This window comes from Pseudomyrmex gracilis, unplaced genomic scaffold (genome assembly GCF_002006095.1).
Source record: "Pseudomyrmex gracilis isolate BER0280 unplaced genomic scaffold, ASM200609v1 scaffold_43, whole genome shotgun sequence".
In the NCBI taxonomy this organism is placed as follows: domain Eukaryota; kingdom Metazoa; phylum Arthropoda; class Insecta; order Hymenoptera; family Formicidae; genus Pseudomyrmex; species Pseudomyrmex gracilis.
Window position 1 is genome coordinate 885,387 of NW_018020627.1, and position 15,988 is coordinate 901,374.

General features: G+C 44.1%; 1 protein-coding gene across 4 annotated transcripts in view; it reads right to left on the reverse strand.

The window, feature by feature from the left end:
- Positions 1-6,112: 6,112 nt before the first annotated feature.
- LOC109853081 (ubiquitin carboxyl-terminal hydrolase 48-like) overlaps positions 6,113-15,988 on the reverse strand; it is a 46,194-nt gene continuing 36,318 nt past the window's right edge. For all 4 annotated transcript variants that reach the window (XM_020424824.1, XM_020424823.1, XM_020424825.1 and 1 more), the window contains exons 17-18: positions 11,347-11,431; positions 6,113-7,359 (exon numbers count right to left, since the gene is read on the reverse strand). In XM_020424824.1, the coding sequence (XP_020280413.1) occupies positions 7,337-7,359; positions 11,347-11,431 (108 nt within the window). In that variant the 3' untranslated portion in view covers positions 6,113-7,336. The remainder of the gene's footprint in view (positions 7,360-11,346; positions 11,432-15,988) is intronic.

A 15,988-nucleotide genomic window follows, 5' to 3' on the forward strand; every position in this document is an offset into this window, starting at 1 on the left:
CTCTGCGGAATAAATTAAATTATAAAATAAGTTAAATTATAAATTATAAAATAAAAAATAAAATGTGAAACTCTTCAAAATATGCAAATATATCAAATATAAATTTTATAAATGTAAAACTTTTTTTTATCGCATCGAGAAAGGATCTGTGCAGGAAATCTTCCGATTTTCGATGTACAGGCGCGCATCGTGGAATGTCAGGATCGCCACGATCGTCGCGATCCTCGATGGTATGTCTGGACAGTTCGTCGTCGAAACAAGAGGCTCCTGCATTTTTCAGGATCCAGAAGGGCGGATACCTTTCGGCATCATCTGCAAAGGGCTTCCTGGAAAGTCAACGGCGAGGACACCGCGCGTTCCACGGAAGATGAACTTTACTATCGCGAAAAAGACGAGTGCGCGAAACGATTATGTGACTTGGACAAGAGTTCGCTAATTAATTATATAATTGCAAAAAAACATAGAAACCAAACACACACTCGATGTACGTCACATAAGTAAAAAAACTTTATATTGTCTTAATTTAAATTTATATCAATTACATTAAAAAAAAAAAAAAACAATTATTACGACAAAACTGCTTTTTCCTTTATTTCGTTAAATATGTCAATGAGCAATAATTATTTTCGGTCAGCGTGTCACTCGGCATTTAGTACCAGTATCTCGTCTACATTGTTCGACGATGATTCCACGTGTAGGGCCAATTACCAATTGCAGCGACTTAATGCAATCAGTAAATTGGCGCCAATGTCGCGGTCGAGCGCTTTCCCACAAAGTTTCAAGCGGTAGATCGACCCAATTACGCATTAAAGCGATAATTGCTAAATTTATCGCCGGCGCGAGCTCCCGTCCGCGCGGTCAAGCGATCTCCTCCATTGGCCTGAGACGAGCTATTAATTGTCTAATTATCGTTAATGCTGACCCTCCGGCAAATCACCCTCCGCCTCTTCGTCCCATAATTCGCGATTCTTCTGCGGTGCGTGCGGTGCTTTGTATATGTATCAGCTATATATTTTGCGCATTTTTTTATTGACACTTTTATTACACCCGGCGTGCAATAAGACACTTTTACGATACGATCTTCGTATAAATAGGGTTTCGAACGATATGTGTAATTAAGTAACAATTAGAGAAATACATTTTTTAATATGTAAAATTTGTGCAAACGTTCATGTGTAAACGAAACATTCGATTCTGTGAAAACAGTAACATAATTACTTTTAATTAACTTGAAACATACGAGATGAATGAACGAAACGCTTCGAGCGAGGAATCGATTGCAAAGCCGCCGGAATATCCCCTTGCGACTGACAATCGGACTCCCGTCGCGCTATTAATTCGAGTTAGGTGAATTAGAAATGCTAATTCCCGTTCGGAGGTAAGATGATTAGTTTTTGCACTCTCTGCGGGACCCGCGTCTCTCTCCTCAGAACTGCTCCTCGCACTCGTTTCAAATTAGTCGTCCGCTGCGCATGAAAGTCCGCGGACGAAAGCGAATATCCGATAGGAGAAAGAGAGAGAGAGAAAGAGAAAGGAGGCGTAGGAGAGAGCGGGTCCCGAATGAGAGGAGAATCGCAAGGAGGAGAGACAAGGAGGAAGAAACATCTCTGAGAGATGCGCGGTCTCTGCGAACATCACAAAGCAACTCCGAGACCACCCTTTTGTTCCTTTATTTCACTTCGTTTTTAATTCCTCCCAATTCCGCTACCGCCGAGAGAGTCTCGCGCACGAAAAACGCGGAGAGACACGTCGCAGGATACGCGCTCTCCTGTGACTCCTCCTTCGCTGCCTGCGTTAATTTACCTCGAAAAGGAAAATCGCGTCATTTTTTTCGCGCGCGACATTCGACAAAAACAGACGACGATTTGCATAATGCAATCGTATTGAGAAAAACCAACGGGGGCATCAAAATTAATTACCGAATACATAAATCTAAAAACTTTTTTTCTAGATCGACCGATCTAGCCGCCTTTCCCGGAGAAGAATATGATAGAAAGTAGCCATAATGAGAAGTATAAATCTTTATTAATCGGAGCGGATTTTAGAAGAACGCGGCCGATCTCTCAAATGTCTATATGAGGAGAAGCCGTCTCGATTAATCTAACGAAATGATATCCTTTTACGTCGGAAGCTATTATTGGTCGCTCGCACAATTCTGTGCATAAACTTTCTCCGCGGGCTGTTAAATCGCGCTCGGTTTTTCGGTACAAGTTACGCGATAGAACATTTATTTCTGATAGAAACAAAACCATCACTGAACAGTGCTTTTAACCCTCGAAATAAGCACTTGGCCACAGGTGTAGTGTATATACAATTTCTATAAGGGCGGAACCGACCGGCAACGAAAACGAGAAATCGCGCGCGCGTCCCGTAGACGTAGTGCTAATGTCATTATAATAGCCCGTCAGTCCGTGGCAGTCATTTGTCTCAAAATTACCAAAAATAAAAAGATGTTCGTATCCACGAACGCGCGCGGCATTCTATCAGCTCGAAATTCCACGCTTTTCGCGTAATGTCCCGAATCCACGAGAAATTACGGGACACGCGAGACGGAGAGAGAGAGAAAGAGAGAGAGAAAAAAAAGAATCACGCGATAAGACGGCGATACGTTGTTGCGGGCATTAACACTCGGCAACCACGTGGCGAGCGTGATAGTTTTCGAAACGCGCAACGTGCGAGGGATCGTGATGCAGCCATTAATGAGATTTTAATGTGTCCGCATTTTTCTAACTCACTTTTGTCGGTGTGTTATTTTTGAAATATATACTGGCATTTTTTTTTATTTTTTTTTATAATCGTAATAATCGAAAACGTCGATAGCAGGTTCGCGTGTCGTCGAAGCGAGAGAGAGAGAAAAGAACAGCCGGAGACGCGAAACGAGTTCGCATTCCTCGCGACAAACAAGACGAACCCGCGCGGAAATTTACATTTTGTATACGGGGTATAACCTGCCGCCTGTTCGCGACAGCTGTTATCGATGCGCGCTGATCGACGCTAAATCCGGCGACAACCATACGTTCCGCCGATCGAAACGCATCGGGTCCCCGCTTATTGGGCCACCAAAAAGTTCATCGGTGAACATATCTCTCCTGCCCGCTGTTCCTTCCCGTGTTTCTCTCTTTCTCTCTTTCTACGTATGTCTCTTTGTTTCTCTCTGGCCGTTTGCCGTTCGTGGAACGACGTTTCCAATTCGCGTCGCGGTGATTTTTTGTAATTAATCTTCAGACCTCGCAAGGGAGGAACGCGAAGTCGAAGAAGGAAAAGGAGAAGAGACCAGGGAGATCCAGTGAGACACGATGCCTGGAATAAACGAACGGGTAAATAAAAGTAAAGAAGTGGAAAAGAGAGAGAGAAAGAACGAGAAAGAGAGAGAAAAGGATTGGCACGACAGAGAGCGAGAGGACAAACGAAGAAGAGGGAAGAGGGAAAGATCGTGAGCGCGCGAGGGTGAGAGGGCAGGACGAAGAGACGGGAGCACGGAGACCAGTCTGCCGCGGTGTATCCGCTTTTTGCGGGCGTCAGATGACAGTCGCTTATTTACCGGGGCCCGCGGCCATCTTGCTGCGATCCGAGTTAAGGAGGAGGCCCTACGCGCGTAAAGAAAAAAAAAAGAGGAGAAAAAAAAAGAAGAGACGTATGGAGGTTTAAAGCGAGGCGATGAATACGAACTCGGTTAGAATTAATCGATCGCTCATCAATGTCCGCGAGCATCCCGAACAAGGAGTAATGATAAAGATGGCGGCCGGTGGGAGGATGAAAAACGAAGGGAAGCCCTTCACGCACGCACCAAAAAAAAAAGATAATGTTATTTTGACGAACTACTTCGAACGAAACGTCATATAAAATACAAAAAATCAAATCAACTAGAATTAGAGAAAAAAAAACCCCGTAGATTCGCGTCGAATCTTCTCAGTATAGTTTCGTCCGATAGAATAGTCGGTTACGTGATACACGAGGAGCACGGATTTCCGGGCGCGTCCAGGTCGCCCCCGTGTACGATCCGCTTAATGAGATATACTCGCCGCTACTCGCGCTCATTAACCGCCCGCGCGAGGAGGGCCCCCAAGGTTATTCAATTAACGAGCCGCAAACGCGAATAAATTAATTATGCCGGCGCGTCCCGAGATAGATTAGAGCGCGCGATGTGTCTATGAAGGGGAGGTATTGCGTAGCGCGCGTATACACGAGACGGGAGGAGGAAAAGGCGATAATACCCGGTGAGAGCCTCCCCCCTTTGGCTTAATTACAACGTCTCTCGCTAACATGTTTCTACTTCTCGCACAGTCAGTAATACCGTTTACCACTTCAAAAGGCTCGCGTACATTTAAAGGAGCTTCATTATTATGTTCTCGTACTCGTTTTCTTTTTTTTTTCCATCGCATTTGTTCCGCGGACTCCGCCTCGCTTTATTCCCCCCCTCCCCTCCCTCCCTCCTTCTCGGACCGAGATATAAATTTCTCGAAGGCACGCGAGAGAACACAGGGAAGCATGCGGTTTTCTATCGCCATATACGGCTCGTATTTACGTGCAATTAAAACGCAACTCTGTGTGCGCGCGCGCGCGATAGACTAACAGTGTGTAAATATATAAGCGTTTTAAATTAACTTCTTAATTAACTTCTTCGACAACACGTGCTATGAAAACAACGAAATAAACAACTTTTCTGTCGTGACGTGTAAATTTTCTTTGCACGCGATTTATAAAGAGATAACAAAAATTATAAAATTACATTCGAATACTGAAATATTTAAACGAAATTTTTGTTCTGCCAAAAAGCGTCAACAAAACTGTGTTAATTAGATGCGAGCGAACGAAGAGAGAAGAAAATGGGACACCCCAAGCGACGTGTTCGGGATACATCCTGTCATTTGTCATCTCGTGCTTGCGCTTGACTTGTCAGATTCTCTCCCCATTGTCTACGCCACGGAGATAGTTTTGTCCCCGAGGAGAAGCGTATCATGAAATCGCGACGCAGAGAGTAGCGGAAAGATCGTATCGCCGACTGACTTTCACGAACCTCGCGCGGAATTCGAAATTGCGACAAAATTGCAAATTTCAGAAGAAACGTTTTTTTTTTTTTTAGACTGAGAGAAGAGCAATTCTGTAGAATGTTTTTTTTTTTTTTACACACAGCTGTTCTTTTGATCGTACGCTCGAAACAATAAAACGATGCTAGCGAACGCGTTTTGTCAACGCGTTTGTTAATAATAACGGCAATGTTTAACAAGCGCTTCCGTAAACGAAACCGCGAGCCGTTTCCGCTCTCTGTCAAGATTAACGTTCGCATGCGGGTCTCGGTCGCGATACGAATTAGGGAAAAAAACTTGATGACCCTGACATTTGTAAGGATTAGAAAGAAAATAAGTAAAAACGACAAGCTTAACCCTCGACGTCGGTCGTATGGGTGAAAATCTGGCGCAACCCTAATAATCCGGGTGCGATTTCTCAAAAGGCGATCTCTCGCGCGCGTTCTTTTTGCGCTCAAAATTCGCCTCGAACTGCAAAACCCGTCGCGTCCTTCCGCGCGCGCGCGCGCGCTGTCAAAATTCTTCGAGGCGCGCGCAAAAGTTACGCGGAGTAAATTAAATTCGCACTCGTGAAATCTCACGAGAGGAATCTCGTTCGTGCTTTTTTTTTTTTTTTTTAATTCGCGAGTAATATCAAAATCACCGAAATCCGACTGGAAGCTGCGTAAATCCTGTTACCTTTCGACCGGTTTACAACGAAGTTTAATTACGCGGTGCCAAGTTTGATATAGTTAGGCCCATTGAACTGCCGGCAAGATTGTTTTACGAAGTAAATGAGGCAATGATGACTCGAGGCTTCGGGACCACCTAGCAGCCCTGACGAAGTCCTTCCAGGCTTGCCTTTAAACTCCTTGCAAACTAATTAACGCGCGACCAACACACGTACCCAACACAGATACGGTATATATATACGTACCTCGTGTCTTCTCTTCTCTTCTTGCACGCTCGCGCGCGCGCCATCGTAGACTTCTGGAAAAATATTCCGCCGCTCTCTTGCAATGTAATAACTGAGTGGAATAAAATTAGACGTTGCGTTTCTTGTTCGTTTTTTTGATTTTATGTAAATTCACATTTTTGTGGTTTATATACACAGATGTTCGCCAGACGAAAAAAAATGGATCAACATATAACTGAGAGCTCCTTTCTGCGTAGAGAATTTTTTTTTTTTTATTGTAAATGTTAAAAGAGAAATCACAGACAATAGGAAATAAGAATGTTTCATTCATTCGTGTTTTCTTAACGAGCTTAATTCAGAAAATCAATATTGTGCATACGTGACATGTAAATTTGTTTAAATACGTACAATCATCGTTTTTTTTTTTTTTTTTGCGCTCAATTTTTCGCACACACAATCTGTCTTCTCTCAAGGCAAGAATATCGCTATTTAGCTCTAAATGTATGTATACGTTAACGACAGACTTCCTTAAAATAAGATCAAAAAAGAACAAGAATAATAAACACGAGTTTTCTCGGAGAAAAATAACAAAAATAAATATATTTCATTTCCAAATGACATATCAAACAAAGTAAATGTGTATCGTGCAAAAAAAATTGCGATATTTCTTCTCGTAATAATTTTCTCACTTACATGCGTAATGGGTTTCAATCGATAAAAACAGTTTTGTCGTGTTGCATACAGATATAACGTGGATAAAAAAACAAAAAAAAAAACAAAAAAAAAAAAAAAAAAACAAAAAAAAAAAAAACATAAATAAATAAAAAAACCAAAAAAATGCCTGTTCAAATTGAACTCTGCGAAAAAGTTTACAATTCGATAAAGACACTCTGCGGAATAATAAAAGAGAGAGAGAGAGAAAGAGAGAGAGAGACAAAGATAGATATAAGATAAAATTGAAAACTAGATCAAGTCAAACTGCTCGTGTGTGTGATGTGCTGTTAATCTAATTTTTTAATAGCTACTTGTTTCTTTTACGTGTGTTTTACTGCTTCTTCCGTTTTTGTTTTTGTTTCTTTTTTTTTTTACTAGCCTTTCCTTAACAAATAGATCATATAGCATATAATACTATATATATATAACTCATAATATAATTTGTAGACGCAAAAACTTTCTCGTGTACATAAATCCCCCTGTGAAACACGGCATAGAATAAATCTGTATGTGACACACTTTGTATCAGTAACGCGGGGGGAAGGGGGGCGGAAGGAGGGGACGTGTACAGGGACCGGACTTATGTACATATACTTATGTATGTATATAGATCGTGTATAAAAATATTTTATAATAAATCAACTATCGTTATTACACGGTAAACAAAATTGGCTACGTAGTTACATCAGGCTCATTCAGATCAGCTCAGCACCAGCTCGGTCCCTGAAACAGAAAAACAAAAACTCAAGCACAGACAACACATCTCTCCCAGTCGGTTGAACGCCAGAAAATTTGCACAGCGAAGCGATACACTGCATAATTTATTTAAAAAAAACAATATTTACGCAGTATTTATTTTGCGTTACATGCACAATATATCAAATACATTTTTAACCAAGATGTCACGAAACAAAGACCTACTCTCGGTGTCTCGAGCAAATTGCGCGGCCGCTTTTTTGCCCATCTCTCCGCGTCGTTTTTCTTTCTTTATGTATTTCTGTTTTCTCCCGCGCGAATTTTCTTTCATCCCGAAGGGAATTTTCTTTATAGAAAATAAGCCAAGCGAGTCGATCTAGCTCTCGCTCTGTTGTTTCGTAGAGAGAGGGTGGGATTCCATCAGGATTTGTATGTGTCTTGCGGACGTGTGTACGTCCGTATACACGTTTCGGACTGCATCTTGACACAATGTGCGCGGAGAGGAGAGGGAGGAAAGGAGACGAAACACGCCTCACGCACGACTGATTCCGCTGAAACATTTTTCTACCGGAGAAATAAAGTTTTACCCTTTCGCGTCTACTTCCCTTCTTATCTATCCCAACGAATGACTTTCTCAGAACAGGAAACGGGAGAGAAAGCCGCGCTCTCTTTGACTGACGCGTGATTACGCAATCCCACATATTTCCAGAAAAATAATGCGCGTAACGATAGATAAAACAAAAAAAGAATATTTCCCCAAGCAACCACGGAAATTCACTGGTCGATGGCGTTGCTCTCATGGCGCTCCTTAAAATCACATTAAGGATGAAACGACGCCGAAAATAAACGAGAGGTCGAAAAGGATGAAAAAAAAAAAAAAAAAGGACAAGAGGGAGCTGCATAAGAATGTCAAGAACGTGCTGTACTGAAATACAATATTTGCTTATTGCTAGAATAACCAAAGTTGAATCTATCGATTTAAAAAAAGTATTTTTTTGTTATTATAATTTTTAATTTCTCCATGATATTTAAACAATTAATAAATACGTTTTCAGCTACAAAAACTTGTAATATTTTGCATTTTTGCAATCTGTCATCTTGACGGATCTGATTGTTCCAGTGTTAAATATTTAATTCGACAATTTTTTAATGTAAAATAGAACTAAAATCTGCAAATGTATCATTGACAAATGTATATGTGTATATATATGTATATGAGGAAAAAAATGGAAAAACAGTGAAGAAAGAAAAAATAAAGATACAGAAAATTAATTGTACTGCGATCAATGAGAATCTCCTGAAAGAGTCTAAGAAGAGAAAGAGAGAGAGAGAGAGAGAGAGAGAGAGAGAGAGAGAGAAAGAGAGAGAGAGAGAAAGAGAAATAGAAAGGATCTTCCCTCGACCCTTATCCCGTCACATCTTCTTCCGTCTGTCTCTCGTCGTAGCTGACTGTGACAAATAATTACCGAGGCTTAACATAAGCCAGAGGCGGTATACTTAGCTAATAGCAAAAAAGAGCGCGGCAATGGCCTCGTCACTCTACGTGCGAGGCGCATTCGCATCGTGACTGGTCCATGCGGAATGGATTTCCGCGATTCCGAGAGACACCCGAACGCCGGCGTTCCGTTTCTCTCTTTCGGCGATGCACGCGCCGCTCAAGAACCTGAGACAGTGTCGAATACGCGCGAGTGTGTGTCGTCGATATAATTTTCTCGGGAAAAATCGCGCGACGCAATTGCGAAGAAGTAAACGAATTATCCGTCTCGAATCGGTGCAAGTTACATCGGTCCCTCTCTTTTCAGATGGCACGACGCTCGGGGCCCGTTTTAAACGACATAATAGGGTACACCGAAGACGTACCTCCCCTTCCTTTCCGCCGGCTTCTCTCGTTCTCGCGATAATCCCGCTTTCGGCCTAACTTATACTTATTATTGCATTACCTCGTGTTCTAGCGTAATTTCCAGCCTCGCAGAGAGCTAGCGGGGGGAAGATGATGAGAGGAGTTCTCTTTCGAGAGAGAGAAAAAAGTCGGGGTAGACGATGCCTTCTCTTCGTGGTTTCTTTATTACATAATTTCGAAGCATAATCCACGCCTGCGGGGTTGCGCGCGCGCGCGCGCACACAGTTGAGAGCGCGCATTGGTGACAGGTGCATCGTCCTTTTCTTCTTGCTCCTCGCTAACGCAAGCCACGGACACGTTAATGTCTTCATTACGACTTCATTCATCAAACCAGCGCGCCGCCGTTTTTCCCTCAATATCCGTTTTCATGCCGGCAATTCCGCGTATCTTTCCCCGCATCGCGCGGAGCACCGGCTCCCGTCGCGAAAAAGACTTTTAACGCGACGACCGCTTTAGAGACTCTACACGACGTAACTCGAAATATTCGAAACGTTAACTGTAGACACTTGTAAAACAAAGAGACGAGCGTCGAAAGATTCTGTTCGCGTTTTCTTTGGTTTTGTTTCCTTTTTTGTCCCGTATTTCGGAACACAAGGTAGCTGCTGAAGTGAAGATGACGATGTTTTTTTTTCGAATTTACAGAAGAAACAAACCAAAAAAAAAAAAAAAAAAAAAGAGAACGCGACGATAATATATGCCGCTAATTTGGTGCACGAGTGTCCCCTCCCCCCGTTCGACACTTCGCGCGCGCACTCACCCCCTCATCCGTGAGTGAGAAGTGGTGGAAGGGGTGGCGGCGCTCTCTCATGAATGTGGAGTTTCGTGAGCTCCTTAATGAACCTAGTTCGCGAAAACCATTAATAACGGAAAGGACGACTCGAGGAGCGAGGAGTTCTCTCGAACGGGAAAAGAGAAGCCGATATTCTCGGGCGAGGGCCCCCGAAACCGCAGATCTTCCGTGAGAAACTCCTTGGGAACGTCGGCTGTTTTACGCTTCCATTATTATTATTATTATTATTTTTTTTTTAAAGAGCACCGACTGCACCGTCTTGTCGGAAACGTAAGCGGAAAAATCATGAAGCTGAAAAAAACCGAAAAGAGAGAGGGATTAACGCGTTCCGCAAAAATAGGTCAGATCATCGCGACGATCCGCTCGCAAAAGATAGAAAGAACGTTATAACGAAAGGCACTTTCTTTACTCGCAAGAGAAAACGAAGAAAGTACCGGAAACAAGGGAGGAGATAGTTCTCAGTTTCAGGAAAGGGCGTCGGCTAACCCTAATGCGACGTATCAATATACGTGGATGGCGGTGATGGGCCAATATCGCATAAGTGGCTCGATTCGCAGTCATTTGTTACATTTTGTTCGGTCTAAGTAATTTAAGAGTCACCACCGCTCGCCCTCCTCCGTCGTCCTTTTCGTCGCCTCGTCGGGGAGAAAAGACCGAGTGACGAAGGGAGATCCTTCGCGGGAGAAGCGAAAGCTAAGAGAAAGAGAGAATAAGAAAGGGGAAAGGGTAAAGGGTGGGTTTAGATCCCCGCGTGGAAGTTACCGCGCGCGCGGAGGGAACGAGGGAGAGAGGATGGTGCACTTCGCCTTCCATTCTTCGGCAAATCGCGGCATATTTGTCAGATTTTTGTTCGCGAACAAAACCTTCGCCGAGAGAGAGAGAGAGACTCACCCCTTGGCAGCGAGTAAAAAGGGTGGACGAGAGAAGGAGGAGGAGGAGGAGGAGAAGAGATGCGGCGCCTTAAGTGGATTGGTTTCGCTCGTGTGTATGGTGTGTGTATCTACGACGAATGCCTTAATTTCAGCCTTTTGCTCGGGGATTCGCCGCTCCTTCGATCTCTCTCCGGCGGCGAGAGAAATCTCCGCTCGTTCGCGAAATTACAGCGGCGTTGATGACGCGCGTCGTCCGCGAATCGTTAACGTAACGATCATCCCGTCCGCGGATTCGCGCGCTCGCAGTTCCGCACGTAACGAGCGCGCAGCAATCACGATCGCGAGAGACTTAAAATCCGATTTTACGCGTACACGCGCGTGCGGCACAACGGTGTGCATTTTTATTAATCTCATGACGAAAATTACGGAACGAAAAGTTTTTTGTCACTCACCCTTGAAGCCCTTCTCCGGCGACGTGGACTCGAAATTCTGAAAATCGGACTCGACATCGATTTCGTTCTCTATCGGCGCGTCGATCTGAAACAAAAAACAAACAAATTCGAAACACATTAGCAACAATAAAATAATTAGTGATAATTTTTAATTAAGAACGGCCGGCACACAATAACGATCTGTATTGTTTTATTCGGAATTGGGGGGATTTGGAGGAGGCGCGAGAGATGATCCACATTAAATTCGAGCAGCACGTCAGAGAGACACGTGTGAACAGCTGCCAACGGCTATAACAGCATCTTCCCACGCGTCTTCTCGAACCACACATGTGATCCACCAATCTACGCGCCCTTCCACGTAATTACGCGACTGTGCACAAACGCACTTAATGACTGCAGTCGCAAGCGCGTGGTGAATAATAAAAAAAAAAAAACCTTGATCGGTAAATAAATCTGTAATTATATTCTCTATAAGATAAAAAGTAGGTCAGCTCTGCTCCTGATAAATTACTTTAACTAGATGTCACATGCCCCACGAGACCGATCCCTAACACATCGACGACAAAAAAACCACAAGATTTTTTTCTAGAAAAAAAAAAAAGATATTCGTCAAGATACAATCGAAACGTAATTTCTAATTGGTCGCAGAGAGAGAGAGAGAGAGAGGGAGAGGGAGAGAGAAAGTCGACATGAGAATTCGAGACGTAAGTAAGCGCGTGTAGGTGTGATTATGTCTCTCTTCTTGAAATCCCCTTTTTCCCATAGAACTAAATATAGCGAGTGTCGTCCGATGTAGCTTGAACACACGTGGCGACACAGCCATTCACATCTGGTCGGTGTTTCCTGCTGGACGGCCGCAGCCCGTCTTATGCACAATGTGATTTATTTTCAAGTATAGGCTCCCAGAGATTCGCCACGCGATGAGAAATCATATCGCGCGCGGCCGAAGCGGATAGTCAAAGGCGACGCGAGCACAGTAACGTGATAGGAAAATAAAGCAACGCGCGATAGACAGAATCGTAGCGTGAAATTACGGCGTGTACTATATATACACAGTAAAAAATAATAGACCTCTCGCTTGTGCACATAAACCATATCACGAGCATTTTCCGACGGAACATGGAACGTGAACGCCATCACCAGCTGTGTGCGAGCTTTCGAGCTGAATCTTAAGTACGTAAAAAAAATTCAAATTATCCAATTGCGACAGTTTGAAAATATTAAATTATATAAAAATCACCGCCAAATCGAGCGACCAAACCCGACCGATAATTTTCTTCTCAAATTAACGCTTCGATGGACATTACAAAACCACTGGTTTTAACGTCATCAGTGACGTCGGTTCGCGGTCGCTGGCATCGTCGGCGCGCAGTTTCACGATACGGATTCCCCGAAGTTCCTTTCATCGCCAAACATTTATTCCCGGACCTCCTGTCCTTCTCGTCTCTCTTTCTCTCTCTCTCTCTTTCTCGCCGATCACGGCGAGAGCGCGTAAAGAGAGAAGACGAAGGAAGGGAAACCAGGTAAAGAGCGTTCCTCTCTCTACACGGGTATAAGGCGAGTTTTGAAATGCTCGGCAATATAGTGAGTTCGTTATGAGGCTCGCCCGGACGTGGTATGGCTCATAATTGTAGACTCGGGGTTCGAACCGCGCACCTCCGGGCACCGCGTTCTCTTCGACTGACACCTATTGTCCGCCAGGAAGCGCCGCGAGTCCGTTCGAAAACCGTCTCGATCGCGTACCGATTGGCAAAACAAAAAATCGTCCAATAGTCGCGCGAGTCCGATTTTCGCGAGCGGCTGCGACACGGATCGGGCGCGCGCGGTCACTCGCCGGCCGCGAATCGCGCGGAAAACGAGCGAGACGAAACGGCGGACAAAACATTTCACGGCCGGGCATGAAAATTATTAGCCCGAGAATGTCTTAATCCCCGGCCGAGCGAGAGAGCGAGGAGAGTCTCGCGGAGTCTTCGGCTTAACATAAACTTTTTTCCCGCCCGAGACTCGGGAGAGAAACGACGCCACGGACGCGAGCTGACGGTCTTTTCGCGAAGACGCGAAGGCGGTCTAAGTGCCGGAACGCGGCCGCACTTGGCCGCATAATGTATGTGCAACGTCGAACGGCACCCCGTTTATTTCCAGGCTAATGCACGGTTTAAGGTACGGCGGCCGCAATGCGCGCGGCTTTTTCCTGACCGCCGCCGTATCGAGGCGCGCACGCTTTATGTTTCTATCGTCACTTTGAAGAGCGAAATATCTGCGCGATTTTTCGCCGCGAAACGACCGGAGAAAAACAGAATCTACGAAATACCAAAAATCGTCGATACATAGAAAGAAAAAAACGTGTACGTCACAAAATATTTTACAATTATATTAAAATAAATTTTCAACCAAGAGACATATTTCAAATATCTCTTCATAAATCATTCATTAATACTGAGCAGACGTACCAGACGCAATTATTCACAAAATTTGCGTTTTAAGTCGTTAAATTCAACTCATAAAAATACAATATTAATTTTTTTCTTTTTTTTTTTTTAGCGCGTGTCATCACTGCGCAACGTAATCCTACAATATACGCAACTTCGCGAGAGATACGCATATTAAGACGCCTACGTAGACGCGCGCGTCTCGCGCATTTTTAATCGAGTACTCGCTCGCACCGCGAATGAGAGGGCGAGCACATCTCTCTTTTGGAGATTTACTCGGAGAGACATCATTACGGCCGGAGTCTTAAGTTATTCTCAGGCTGTCCCGAGTTATTTATCTGTCTGCACACACAAGGAGGGTGGAATCTTACATCCTCCGCCTCGACCACGTCTTAATAGTACGAGCCGCAGAGTTAATAAACCGACACGACGGCAATTCTCTCGGAGCATCACGTTCTCTCTGACCGACGGATTAATTCAAATCTCGTGTTTGTTTCTTGCGAACGAAGAAAATTGCAGAAAAACGTGTTTTTTTTTTTCAAACGTCGAGTAATTTCGAATCGAAATTTGAAACGTACGTCCGAGCGATTGAGATACAATTCTGTTTTACATTTCGTTTCGATCTCTGTTTTTTTCGCGAGAAATTCAGACGGGGGTCGAAAACTGCGAGAAGACTCGATACGCGAGCTAGGCAGCAGAGCGGCGCGAGGACCGCAGAGTGTATAAATTCAAAGTAGATTAATATTGTCTCCGCGTGGCTGTCGCGGCGCCAAACTTATGGCGCTAATTCGGCGGAGGAATTATTACCGGGGGCTGTTGTGTGCGAGTCATCCCCGCTGGCACTCGCCAGTGTTTTGCGAAAAGGGGGGTAGTATCCTTGTCTTTAATAGAAGCCGTGCGTACGTGCTTCACGGGATTCCGAGAGAACGCGCAACGCGCGTCCATTAAATATATCCGCGCCGCGAAATATTCTCCTCTCGCCGAGAATCGTCCCGGTTTAACAAACAAACACATTTCCGCTCCGCGGAAATTCGACACGTCGGTTCGGATATTTGATGCGCGATTACAAAAACGCGGAGGAGAGAGGAAAAAAAGAGAGCGTCATCGATGAAGACACGGCTTTCTCGGGGTCTTTAAGCAAATTGAGGGTACTTCGTATTGTCTTTCGTCCCGCAGAAAGCCCGAAAAAAAGAAGACGACAGTCTACAGCTGTTTAGCATCCCCGATGAAAAACTCGTTGGTAATTATTCAAATTATTTTCAAGGGCCGCGCTTCTCGGCAGACAGAAGCCACTGCGCGTCGTTCGCATCGTTTCTCTCTTCCTCTACACTGGCTAGAAAAAAAAAAACAATGTTTCCGCCGATATTTATAAATTTTAAATAATTATACAAAAAACACTTGAATCGTCTCATAAATTACATTCGACAGCAATATAATTTTTTTTTATGTCTGTGCAAAAAAAACTTTAATAAATATTAAAATTAATATAATCATATTCAGTTTTTCTTTCACGCGCGTTGCGTGAAACATCCGCGATCTTTGTGAAACAACGCGCAAATGCGACTCTGGAATATCTATCATCGCCGCGCGATAGCGCGAACGTGACATCGACACAAACGCGAGGAACATAAAAGGAAGAGAAGGAAAGCGAAGGCGAGACTATGGACGATAGAAAAGGAAGTGAAGATTAGGCGGGGAGAGAAGGCGCTTTTTAGACGGTCACTGACATCGCGCGGAGGTGTTGTGTGTGAGAGAAGTGACTGATGAGTTTTCCGCTCGATTGGATAACGGGCTGGCCCGACACACTCGCCCGTTTCTGGATTTTTTCCAACCCCTTCCCTCCTCGCGCGCGCGCGATGACGTTTGACCTAAATTCCAACTAGATCTGACACAACTATAAATGCGCTCCGTCTCTCATCGATGTGGAGAATATTTTCGCTGAACGTGAAAGATTCTAACGATGTAATGCGCCACCACGTTCGCGTAATGTAATTAACTTTTTTAATTCCAGAATTTTTTCTCGATTTATTGAAAAATTGAATTCAAACGCGTACAAATTCTCCGTTGAATTTGCGATTTAGAGGTGAAGCGCAACGGTGTGAAAAAGGAAAAGAAATTTGCAGTTCTCGATAACTTGGTTTTGGGCACGGCGTGTAATGCGAATGCCTAGAGCGCAGAAACACACGGGAGGAGATATGCCGTTCGAACCGTCG